A 13,481-nucleotide genomic window follows, 5' to 3' on the forward strand; every position below is an offset into this window, starting at 1 on the left:
ATACAACGCCCCCGCTCCCCCCCCCCCCCCCCCTGCGCAGCCATTAGAATCACAAGTTTCGATTGTTTGAAACTTGTAGTAAAACTTACAATGAGAAATTTTTTTACACAATACTGTTCTGAAACTCATGTATTTAAAACATTATTTCTGTAATCAAACATGATGTAGGTCAACTTATCTTGGTTAAACTGTAAACCCCTCCCATCCTCTACCCCCTCCCCACATACACACACTGTCTCGCCCCACAGCCCGGACAATCGCATCGCGTTGGTCACCCATTGTCACAACCGCAGGTGCCGGTGCAACGGCAAATTATAGTTACATCGAGATTTATGACGTGTGTACTATTTTAAATCTCCGGTGCCGACTTCTTCCAGAAAGTTACAAAAAATCCTGGCAGGTGCTGGAACGCCGTTCCAGCGCTCTCTGGCGGAAATTAAGCTTTTTCCTGAACCAGTTCCAGTACTGGCGTTAAGATGACGATAACGTAGTAGATAGTTCTTAGTTATGTGTGTACTGAACTGAACAAGAAGGAAGAGCGACATGCATATAACGTGTTCCAACGTACTTTGCTCGTTGAATACACTGGTTCTTGTCAAGTCAGCGAAATTAAGCACCATTGGTCTTGGCCAGTGTTTGGATGGGTGACTGCCACGTGCTCTTGGCTGATTTCCCTTTGCCTTTACGGCAAATGGAAAGAGGGCTGGTGCGTAGGGTCCTTGATCACGAGACTTTGGGCCAACATCCGGATTAAACTCCAAACCTCTCTGCAGTGTGACACACTTGATGGCACGCCGTCCATCGGATAGGGACGTTAAGCACAACGGCCCCTTGTGGTACTCTTCGAGAGGAGTGAGCTGTCTACTGCCACTGGGTTTCACACTCTCCCTTCTCTCATCATCATCCAACACAAACAGAGTACCACACTACAAAGAAACCCACCCGTTACAGTCACTGATACTCATTAGATACGCTTACGACACACGCCACTCACACTTGGAGAAGCACCAGCGCCACTGTGCTCGAAGGACATAAAAGTCTTTCCAACTACGTGCCTGAACCTGCCTCTTGGGACGTCTGACCCAACAATTTTGGGACCAGCGTTGGCCCAAGGTCGTGACAGTTGAGCTCAGGATCAACGAGTTGGGGGAGACCAAAGCACTGGATCACAGGCCAGATCTAGGTTGCCCTACACGTGTGGCTCTCCATTTCCAAAGTCGTGTAGCTCCTAGGACTCCCTCGTCCCATTGTATCCGTGAGTACCTCCATTCGGATAAGGCCACCGACGCCTGATTCGTAAGTCGTCCATAGCAAAGCGATAATGCCGAGTTTTGGTGTCGAGTACCACGGATTATAGAAGTAGATAATCACTCGGGAAAATGGTATCTAAGGGTAGCCGTAAGAGATCAGTACAAGGAGTAAAGTGTCAGTTATCACGACGAAGAAAAAGAGAATATAGAGCCTCATATGTTCATGTTTGTTATGTTGTTAATCCTGATCTGTATACCGGATGTTTATAATTAACGCTTCCCTATTTAACATGTTATAACACGAAAACTAATTACTGTACATGTATCAAACATTGTAGCATTAATGTCCAGAGCAGCGGCACCGTCCATTTCCAACTGCGGCCACCAGGTGCCGTGATCTGTCATCGTGATTCACAGTCTCGCACAGCTGACCAGTCGCAGTGCTCTTGTTGACGTGTCAACATAAGCTTGGACAAAAGGAGCAGGGCATTGTTGGTGCATCTCTGTTATCAAAACAACTGGAGAACTGGCCGTCGCTCCGGGAAAAGGCCGACGACCGATTGCACCACAGGTGGTTGATGAAATCGCTGTTACTATGGCAGACAATGCTGCGCGCAATTCCCGATCCTCAGACAGTTCACGTGCTGTATCACGACAGTTGAACATCCCGTGGTGCACTGTACGGATGGTGCTCCGAACCATTCTCAACTGGTATCCGCACAGGATCCATATCGTACAGCAGCTTGCGCCACAGGGCGCTCAACGACGTGTTGACTTCGCTCTCCACTTTCTCGCAAGTATTCATGTTCACGAGGGCTGACTCTAGACCATCTTGTGGACAGACGAAGCTCATTTTTCTCTGACGGGTGAGGCGAACGCACAGAATTGCGCAGTGTGGGGATCTTCACCTCCCGCCACTGTGCATGAAGTTCCTCTGTGTGGTGAACGTGTCACCGTATGGCGTGGCTTCACGGCTACGTTCATCATTGGCCCATTCTACTTTGAACAGGTTGGCGCTCAGGGACCAAAGACGTGCAGCGTGACTCGCCAGCGTTACTGCGACATGCTGCTCCAGCATGTCATCCCCGCCCTACATGAGAGAGACCGGATCTCACTCCTTGTGATTTCTGGCTGTGGGGCTACGTGAAGAACAGGCTTTACAAGGGAAACATCCACACATGTCCTCATCTAAAGCGCCGCATATCAGAAGAGGCATACCTACGGACATGCTTCGTTCTGCTTTGCAGAATGCAATCCTTCGCTTTCAGACTCTTCTGGACACTGACGGGCACCATATTGACCCCTTTTTGCAGCAGTAATGATACCGGTATGTAATGGTGTGGTGAACCGTAGAAGCACATTAAACGTATTTCGATTGAATTGATTCTGCATTGTGTCTCTTCCCCATGTACTTGACATTAGTGCTACAAAGTTTGGTCCTCATACGGTAATTAGTTTCCGTCTTATAACGTGTTAAATAGGGACAGTTTAATTATAATCGCCAGGTATTTACCGGTAAACGAGAGGCAATGTTCCTAGTGTTGGGTTACTTGGTGGAAACGTTGGCTGTAGAAGTCTGAATTTCGATTGTTCAGGAGGTGTTCCGCCTCGAACGTCACTTCGCCTTCAGAAAGTGCCTGAAACGCAGTGGTTCCCTTATCTGAGGAAAAAGGAAGACATCGCTGGGTGCTAAGTCAGGACAGGAGAATGATAGCGGCGGGGAGGAAGGGGGTGGGGGTGGGAAGCAAGATTTGATAGTCGAAAGGAGCAGCATGTGTGAATTCGCCGGCCAGAGTGGCCGAGCGGTTCTAGGCGCTACAGTCTGGAACCGCGCGACCGCTACGGTCACAGGTTAGAATCCTGCCTCGGGCATGGATGTGTGTCATGTCCTTAGGTTAGTTAGGTTTAAGTAGTTCTAAGTTCTAGGAGACTGATGACCTCAGCAGTTAAGTCCCATAGTGCTCAGAGCCATTTGAACCAGTTTGTGTGAATTCGTTCCGCACAACAGAATGAGCCGGAGCGTTGTCTTGGTCGACAATCGCAGCTCACAGCTTCCCACAGCGCTTCGTCTTCACGGCCTCCTCTAACCTCTTTGGGCCGCGCGGTGTAGCCGCACGGTTCAAGGCGTCTTGTCACGGTCCGCGCGGCTCCCCCCGTCGGAGGTTCGAGTCCTCCCTCGGTCATGGGTGTGTGTGTGTCGTCCTTAGCGTAAGTTAGTTTAAGTTTGATTCAGTAGTGTGTAAGCTTAGGCACCGATAACCTTAGCAGTTTGGTTCCATAACACCTTACCACAAATTTCCTCTTGGGGAGGTTTCGGCAGTGTGCCGCTCTGACGCTTTAGCCATTATAAGCACAACCTGCCAGCACCGCACTGTCGCAGTCCAAATATTGGCTCAAATTCTCCTTGAACGATGGTGCTTCGGTTCGCCTCTTTCGGCTGTGCTGAATCCAAATGCTCCTACTATTTGCTTTGCTCCTTTGCAGATAGTAAAGAGACACCTCATTATGACAGATACAGCGGCTTTCGGAATATCTCCTGCAGACGAGCTATAACGTGGCTAATTCAGTTTGTTCTAACAAGGGAACCTCCCCATCGCACCCCCCTCAGATTTAGTTATAAGTTGGCACAGTGGATAGGCCTTGAAAAACTGAACACAGATCAATTGAGAAAACAGGAAGAAGTTGTGTGGAACTGTGAAAAAAATAAGCAAAATATACAAACTGAGTAGTTCGTGGGAAGATAGGCAACAACAAGGACACTGTAAACGCAGGAGCGCTGTGACCTCGTGGTTAGCGAGAGCAGCTGCGGAACGAAAGGTCCTTGGTTCAAATCTTCCATCGAGTGAAAAGTTTAATTTTTTATTTTCAATTTATGTGACAAACTCTTATGTTTTCATCACTTTTTGGGGAGTGATTATCACATCCACAAGAAAACCTAAATCGGGCAAGGTAGAAGAATCTTTTTACCCATTCGCCAAGTGTACAAGTTAGGTGGGTCGACAACATATTCCTGTCATGTGACGCACATGCCGTCACCAGTGTCGTATAGAATATATCAGACGTGTTTTCCTGTGGAGGAATCTGTTGACCTATGACCTTGCGATCAAATGTTTTCGGTTCCTATTGGAGAGGCACGTCCTTTCGTCTTACTAATCGCACGGTTTTGCGATGCGGTCGCAAAACACAGACACTAAACTTATTACAGTGAACAGAGACGTCAATGAACGAACGGACAGATAATAACTATGCAAAAATAAAGAAATTAAAATTTTCACTCGAGGGAAGACTTGAACAAAGGACCTCTCGTTCTGCAGCTGCTCACGCTACCACGGGACCACGTCGCTCCTGAGCTCACATGGTCCATGATGTTGCTTATGTGGCCCATGGACTACTCAGTTTGTATATTTTGCTTATTTTTTCATAGTTCCACACAACTTCTTCCTGTTTTCTGAATTGATCTGTGCTCAGTTTTTCAAAGCCTATCCACTGTGGCAACTTGTAACTAAATCTGAGGGGGGTGCGATGAGGAGGTTCCCTTGTAAGAATCATGCACCAATCTGCAATTTGATGGTGGGGAAAAAAGTGGTGTCTTAAAACTGCCAAACTGAAACTAAGTCAGCAAGTAATTAATTAGTTAGAAATAAGATACGAAATTTTAGATGAGCGGCCGCAGCATACGCCCTTGCTGTGTCCCGTGGAGTGTTTGGTACGAGAGGTCGCTGACGTCACCAAGGTGAGGACCGCAACACACGACAGGTGTTTCTGACTGCGTGCACGTCCTCCCTGCTAGCGTTAGGAGTGCCGATAGTCGTCGTGAACACGGTAAATCTGCTGAGACCGTAGAAAATTTTAATTTTCATTCTTGCTTTTGTGACCACAATAAGAGTCCAGGGTCCATAGGCAAACAGCCAACCGACATTAAGAAATAGTCCACCAGGACGTAGGGACAAGATAAGTGGCGGAGGCTGCCAAGTATGGCTTGTGGATCAAATAACTTAGTGTTTGACTTCCTGCCAGAGGAAGCAGCACGAATCAAACTTGCACAATGGAAGACGCAAACACCAGGGCGATAAAACAGCGAGAGAGAGTGTCAGACACGCGCGGAAAAGACTCGTGTGGAACCAAATTAAGAGGTGTGCAGCTAGAAACGAAAGTGTCGTGTGGAACCGAAGGCATTCTTGCGCAAGCCGACCAATTAGAAACGAGAGTGTCGTGTGGAACCGTAGGCATTCTTGTGCAATCTGATCACTTAGAAATGAAAGGGTCGTGTGAAACAAAGTAACTCGTGTGCACCCAAGTACACGAGAAACGAAATAAACGGCCAGGCAGCGGAATAACTAGGAGCAGAGATTCAGATGCAGATTCAGAGCCAGTGCCGGCAGTTTGGAGATTCCGAAGCGAGACGCCAGCGGGACCGAGTAGGCCCATAGCAGCCGATACAGCTGATAAAGGCTTCGACTACGAGAAGACTGTGATAGACTCTGGTGGACACTCAGGAACTGCAGGTCGAGTAGGATTTTCAGAGTTTCTTTGGAACAGTGTTGAACAGAGGCTGTCAGTCTTTGTCTCAATTACTTAGAGAGATTTCAGTGCTAACCAAGAACAAGTGATTGCTTTGTACTTGTTTCTTATGTGCACCGGCAATTAGCTTTGCAGTAGCAAGTCCGAATAAATAGACTGAATCTTACTAAGGGGTTTATGGTCCAACACCTCACATAAGTATATGTGAGAATAAACTTGATAGAAACTAACCAATCTTTTCTGCCTATTGTAATTCTGTAACCTATTTTCAGGAAACTTACTTGCTTCAAACCAAGGAGATTCTCTCCCTCTCATCTCCGATATAAAGGTTGACAGCAATTTATAACCAACCCATTGTCGTTAACGTCCCGATTGCGCTACGCAGTTCGCACTTACTCCATTCTGGTATAGTGAGGCTGTGCCGGGACGCGACAAATCTATGAATAACGTGTAAAGAGGAAATAGATCTTTTTTTTTTAAAAAAAAAGGATCGAACTGATGCTCACACTTTTTATATGACGCCGTTTGTGTACCTAACATGACTCAGCAGAGTGGTTCTTACAGACGGCGTGACGCAGCCACGGCACTCACCCAGTATGTCGGACTGCGGCAGCCACTTGCCCGTCTTCACGTTGGGCGGTTGACCGGGCAGGGAGTCTTTCTCCCATTTCCACAGGACTCGCTGCTTCAGCCGCGAAAACACCTTCACGAAGGCGGACCTCTTCTCCTCTGGCCAGTGAGCACTTTGCACGTTAGAGCCCATACTGAAGTATATCGCCCCGTCTGTGGCCTCGTCCAAAAACTTCTGTATGTCCTGCGAAAAAGGAAAGCTATTTCAGCAGAATATCTTGATGTAACTGCAACTAATGGAAAAGTACATGTTCATTGGTTGGTCAGTTATCACAATTTACCGTTTTGCTTGTGGTACCACTTATAATGCGTTATAAGCGCCCAAACAGTCAGTTGTAGTGTACTTAGTTCCACAGCTAACGGAAAGGGCGAGTGTGAACACAGAAAACACACACTGAAAGGTAATTCACGTTTGGACAGTTATTGCCAAACCCATCCAGACCTATGCTCTATAAATAATCGAGCATTTGAACTGGTCATTTCATAAGTTCACCTTTGTCTGTGCACTCTATATGGTTTGTGGCTGCAACACCTGGGTGCTTCCGTCCTGGATACATAGACACGCTCCTCGGTATCTTCAAGTACAGGGGCCGGCCGAAGTGGCCGTGCGGTTAAAGGCGCTGCAGTCTGGAACCGCAAGACCGCTACGGTCGCAGGTTCGAATCCTGTCTCGGGCATGGATGTTTGTGATGTCCTTAGGTTAGTTAGGTTTAACTAGTTCTAAGTTCTAGGGGACTAATGACCTCAGCAGTTAAGTCCCATAGTGCTCAGAGCCATTTGAACCAAGTACAGGGTTTGCATAGATGGTTGAGGAATAACCCTTTTACTCTTCTGCACACTTTTTCAAGTAGTTTAGGACCTTCTGTGGCATAGAAAAATGACGTTGCACAGGGAAGCAAAGCCAGCAACGAAAAAGGATCAGAACAGTCATCTGAGCGGTCGCAAGCGTGTCGTCTGCCCTTATTGCCTGTGGAAACTGGCACTTGAGGTACTACATCGATATTCACCACTCGGTGGACAGACCGGAAGCCGTGCCGTAGCTCATTTTCTGATTGTTTTGTGCTGTAAACTGCCACATGGCAATTACTTTGTTATTCTGGGTATAATACACATAAGAGCCCAAGAAACTGGTACACGCACGCGTATTCAGATACAGCGATATGTAAACAGGCAGAACACGGCGCAGCGGTCGGCAACGCATATATAAGACAATGACAGGTTAGCAAGATTTAAGTGAGTTTGAACGTGGCATAGCGATAGGACAAAGCGTCTCCGAGGTAGCGATCAAGTGGGGACTTTCCCGTAGCCAGCCGCTGTGGCCGAGCGATTCTAGGCGCTTCAGTCCAGAACCGCGCTGCTGCTCCGGTCGCAGGTTCGAATCCTGCCTCGGGCATGGATGTGTGTGATGTCCTTAGCTTAGTTAAGTTTAACTAGTTCTAAGCCTAGGGGACTGATGACCTCGGATGTTAAGTCCCATAGGGCTTAGAGCCATTTGAACCATTTGAACTTTCCCGAGTGTACCGTGAATATCAGAAATCCACTAAAACATTAGATCTCTGACATCGCTGCGGCCAGATAAAGATCCTGCAAGAACGGGACCAACGGCGACCGAAGAGTCTCGTTCAACGTGTCAGTAATCCAACCATTCTGAAAACTGCTGCAGATTTCAGTGCTGGGCCATCAACAAGTGCCAGCGTGCGAACGATTCAACGAAACATCATCGATATGGTCTTTCGGAGCCAAAGGCCCTCTCGTGTACCCTTGATGATTGGACGACACAAAGCCTTACGCCTCGCCTGGCCCCTTCAACAGCGACACTGAACTGTTGATGACCGAAAACATGTTGCCTGGTCGGACGAGTCTCGTTTCAAATTGTATCGAGCGGATGGACGTGTACGGGTATGGAGACAACACCGCTGCACGTCAGCAGGGGCCTGTTCAGCTGGTCGAGGCTCTGTGATGATTTGTGGCGTGAGCAGTTGCAGTCTTATGGGATTCCTGATACGTCTAGATACGACTCTGACAGGTGACACGTACGTAAGCATCCTGTCTGATCACCTGCATCCATTCGTGTCCATTATGCATTCCGACGGACTTGGGCAGTTCCAGCAGGACAATGCGATACCTGACACGTCCAGAATTGCTTCAGGGTGGCTCCAGGGACACTCTTCTGAGTTTCAACACTTCCGCTGGCCACCAGACTCACTAAACATGAACATTATTGAGCGTATCTGGGATGCCTTGCAACGTGCTGTTCAGAAGAGATCTCCACCCCCTCAAACTCTTACGGATTTATGGACAGCCCTGCAGCATTCATGGTGCCAGTTCCCTCTAGCACTACTTCAGACACTAGTTGAGCCCATGCCACGTCGTGTTACGTCACTTATGCGTGTTCGCAGGGGCCCTACACGATATTAGGCAGGTGTGTCAGTTTCTTCGGCTGTTCAGTGTAGTTAGTATTGATGATCAGGTATTTCGTGTCTCGTCCTTTGATAACGATAGGTCCAGTTATGTTTCTCATGCTGCATTTAATGATATATACAGACGATCTCATCCAGACCTTGTATTTGGACTGTGGTGAGAGCGCACAGCCCTTCGCTAGGTGTATAATCAAGAGCAACCGAAAGACGTACATGACATGAGTGGTAGAGTCATGTGTAAGCGGCAGCTACGAATTGTTGTTTCGTGGTCTACTCTTTCACCATATGGAGCAGCCACGTGTAATTGATGCATACAAAAACTATCAGAAGAAACGCTAATATCAGAAAAAGCACCCCGTCTTCAGGCCACAAGTGGGCCATCGCGACCATCCGACCGCCGTGTCATCCTCAGTTGGGAATGCGGATAGGAGGGGCGTGTGGTCAGCACACCGCTCTCCCGGTCGTTATGATGGTTTTCTGTGACCGGAGCCGCTACTATGCGGTCGAGTAGCTCCTCAATTGGCATCAAGAGGCTGAGTGCACCCCGAAAAATGGCAACAGCGCATGTCGGTCTGGATGGTAACCTGTCCAAGTGCCGGCCACGCCCGACAGCGCTTAACTTCGGTGATCTCACGGGAACCGGTGTAACCACTGCGGCAAGGCCGGTGCCCCTAATATCAGAAACCTCATTAAATTTATTTCGTCCACCCCACACTATTACTGCTTAAAAACAGATGAATTCCAACATTTGGATCTAAACAGCAACCAGGTTGTCGGTTAGTTGTGTCCTCACCACAGTAATGTTCGCTGCCTTCAGATTTCCACCTAAACATATATGACTTCTGCGTTTACAGAGACTCTTAGCACTTACTATTAACACGGACTTTTTCGCTGTTGTTTCCATCTTATCAGCACGACTTGTAAACTTGCTTAGACTTCAGCATTACACACTTGTAAGCAATTTCACGGTGTATGAAGGGGTGTAACACCATGTAGAAACACTGTTGAGGAAATTTAGAGAGCCGGCATTTGAAGCTGACTGCCGAACGATACTACTCTAGCCAACATACGTTGCGCGTAAATACCACGAAGATAAGATTCGAGAAATTAGCGCTCATACGGAGGAGTGGATCAGGAAAGGAAATGAGTCGTAGTCGTACAGGGTAACTTCTGCCACGCACCGTACGGTGGCCTGCGGTGTATCTATGTAGATGTAGATGTAGATGTAATGTGGTAACGTTTTTTGAACACTATTTAGCGCCAGAAGTTTCCAGTTTTTCGTTGAATAACACATTTCAAGTAAGCAACTTGGGAAGCAGGTGGAATGACTTAAACCCTGAATGTTATACATCTTGCAGTGTGATACGAGGAATCGTCATACTTCCGGTTATAATCCAATAATAAGACGTCCTGTGTAGATCAGATCTCAAATTTTCGCTTCGTAAGCTCTTTTCTGTTTATTTTGTTTTATTATTATTATTATTATTTGCGTAACAACGCATATACGAAAAGTGCCGCGAAATACCTTTTAGTAATGCTGTGCCATGAAGTTCTGTATAATCATTAATTCTCAACAAAACAGAATATATGGTATTCTTATTGTTCTGTATCTGGCTTTCTATTAAACGAACATTTTTTATTACTGTAACTCACTATAAAACTCAACATCTCTTCTCTACTTTATAGTTATTGAAAATGTTAATGAAAATTACTTTGTTATGAATACTGATGTTGCAGTTCGCAATGATTGTTCAACAACAAAATTTTGCAATGGATTTTTGTTATCAGTAAAACACCAATAAGTACCACGACTAGCACAAGAACATGAGACTATTATCGGAGAAAAATACGTTTTTTACTATAAGTTTAGCCAGACCAGAACTAAGCACAGCAAGATTCCTATTATATTACGAAGGTAAATTATCTTTTTTGTACTGTTAGTAATATATTATCAGCAGCCCGCGTCAACCTGCAAAACACACCATAAAATCTGCTGCTCTGCTCTGCAAGTCCGGAAGCTGAAAGAAATAATTTTATTTCACTATTACCTTCCCGCTTCTTTGCGGTATGATAGATTTCATTTAATGCAGTTTGAATACGCCGCGGCAGCGGCTCGTTCGTTCGTAGCGCAGCTCTGCACCACGGATAATATTTAAATAACTGAAAATGTCTTAAATGGATGGGATAATATGCCAAGCAAGCTACTACAAATAATAATGCAAGGTTTCATTAAATAACTCTATTCAAAACATTTAAATATGTTAATTATTACACACCTTTAAAATGAGTACGTAATGGCGTACATCTCTCAGTCTCGACAAAAGAATGCTACGTTAGCATACAATACAACGTCACAGGTTATCCTACTTACGTAACTCCAAGAAGAAGACAGAGAAATTAATGTTCGTTCTGTATTATTTATACTAGTTGCATATTCTCATCTTTGTTTGATATTTATCGTCTGTGGCGGTTTCAGTACTCGCCGACACAGATATTATCTAAAATAAATAATAAAAAAAGTACATAATTCCATACAATAACAAAACATGATACACAATGTTTTCTCTTTATCACATAATATGTCTTTTGCTAAGAGACGTTACAAAATGCACAGGTACATCTGTAGGTGATCGAGCTGTTAGCATTTGCTGCTGCTGCACGTCGTAATGCCAGCGCAGTAAGACGACAGACTGCGATCGAATCACTTTCCTTGGTGTTGACGGACACTAAAACTGTCTCAGACATCAACATCCATTCGATTTATTTCAGAAAAGTTACAACATACATTACGCACGTGGAATTCTTTTCCACGATCTTATTTTTTGCCATATCTTAGCGTTCTACGTAGTACAGCGGCAACGCCGTACCGAGAACATGCTGCGTTGTTGCCAGATTTCCAATGATGTCACCGATGATCTGCTCATGCAACGTTGCCAGATATTTCCCCCTTCCCTCTCTGATCGCCGGCCGGAGTGGCCGTGCGGTTCTAGGCGGTACAGTTTGGAGCCGAGCGACCGCTACGGTCGCAGGTTCGAATCCTGCCTCGGGCATGGATGTGTGTGATGTCCTTAGGTTAGTTATGTTTAATTAGTTCCAAGTTCTAGGCGACTGACGACCTCAGAAGTTAAGTCGCATAGTGCTCAGAGCCATTTGAACCTCTCTGATGTCGGGAGGACGACGGTTCAATCCCGTCTCCGGCCATCCTGATTTAGGTTTTCCGTGATTTCCCTAAATCGTTTCAGGCAAATGCCGGGATGGTTCCTTTGAAAGGGCACGGCCGATTTCCTTCCCAATCCTTCCCTAACCCGAGCTTGCGCTCCGTCTCTAATGACCTCGTTGTCGACGGGACGTTAAACACTAACCACCACCACCACCTCTCTGATGACGCTAGATATAGGCCAGTTGCCGCATGGCCCAATTGTCCTAAGTATAGAATCCAAGATGGCGGTCCTGAGCACAGTCCTCCAAGAACACAACTCACCTGTGCTAAGGGTAAATTGACAGGAAATTAAAGGAGCCAAGATGAGCAATTTTTGAATTGCTGAAAATTTCAAGATAGAGTACCTGGAGATATGAGAATAGCCTATTTGGCTGTCAGACCACTTGTACTACATACAGAATTCAAGATGGCACAACTGGGTTTACGGCCACATGCTGCATTACTGCCGAATCGCTTGCGCTATGGCTTGAATGAAATATGGCCACTTGTAAAAATCCAAAATAGTTACTGACTTTACATTTGACATCAAAAACCAACTGCCAAATCCTAGAACTCAATTTTAAATGGTGTTAGTCCACTTCAAATGACATACACACAATTTCCTCCAACCCTCTGATGTCCTAGTTCACAGACACAACTTCCATGTTTAAAAAATTGCCCCCCCCCTCCCCCTCCCCCTCCCCCTCCCCCTCCCCTCCACAAATGCCAGTGGTAAGACTCCAGTTCCTCTGGATTCAAAATGAAGTCACTTTAAACATTTATAGTTTTTGTGGTAGGAATAGGATAGGAACATACAGTCGCAAAGCTCACAAGGTCTTCGGACAACTCAGCCACTTCCGTATCTTCATACATTGATGGAGAAAAATCGCAACCCCCAAAATAAGTTGTGTAACATAAACGAACGTTCGTAGGTGTGTTTCTGCACCTGAAACATGATGGCTAGTCAGAGTTCGCGCCAGGCGCATGAGAGCGGAGTTAGTAGTCCACTATGAGGATACAAAATATGCGCTTTAAAGGTTGTGAAAGTTAGTTACCTTTCAGATTGGACGTGGTGCATTGACGTTAGTCAAGAGTCCCTTTAAAGTGACAAAGGCGCCATTAGCAACACCTGACTGAGTTTGAGCAAGGTCTTGTAACAAGGCTACATGAACCTGGATGTTCCTTCTGCGATATTGCAGAAAGACTTGGTAGGAATGGAGTCACTGTGCACGATTGCTGGGAGCGGTGGTCACAAGAATGTACGATTGCAAGAAAACAAGGCTGCAGAGGGCTATGTGGCACTGCCGAAAGGGAAGACCGTTGTGTTCGGTGTATGGCTCTTTTGCATTGTACTACATCTGCAGCAGAAATTTTAGCAGCAGTCTGGATCAGAGTGACACAACAAAGAGTTACAAATTGTATATGACGGTAGTATCTGTTCCCGAAAGAACAGTTACCGTG

The 13,481-nt window shown here is 46.1% G+C and overlaps 1 protein-coding gene across 30 annotated transcripts in view; it reads right to left on the reverse strand.

Annotated features, from left to right (window-relative positions):
* Nucleotides 1-13,481, reverse strand: part of LOC126203013 (UDP-glycosyltransferase UGT5-like) — a 972,471-nt gene that overhangs the window by 685,026 nt on the left and 273,964 nt on the right. For 2 of the 30 annotated variants that reach the window (XM_049937245.1, XM_049937247.1), the window contains exon 5: nt 6,363-6,474. The exons of the other annotated variants lie outside the window; for them this stretch is intronic. In XM_049937245.1, the coding sequence (XP_049793202.1) occupies nt 6,363-6,474 (112 nt within the window). The remainder of the gene's footprint in view (nt 1-6,362; nt 6,475-13,481) is intronic. 30 annotated transcript variants of the gene reach the window in all.

Source organism: Schistocerca nitens, chromosome 9, assembly GCF_023898315.1.
Source record: "Schistocerca nitens isolate TAMUIC-IGC-003100 chromosome 9, iqSchNite1.1, whole genome shotgun sequence".
Taxonomy (NCBI): Eukaryota; Metazoa; Arthropoda; class Insecta; order Orthoptera; family Acrididae; genus Schistocerca; species Schistocerca nitens.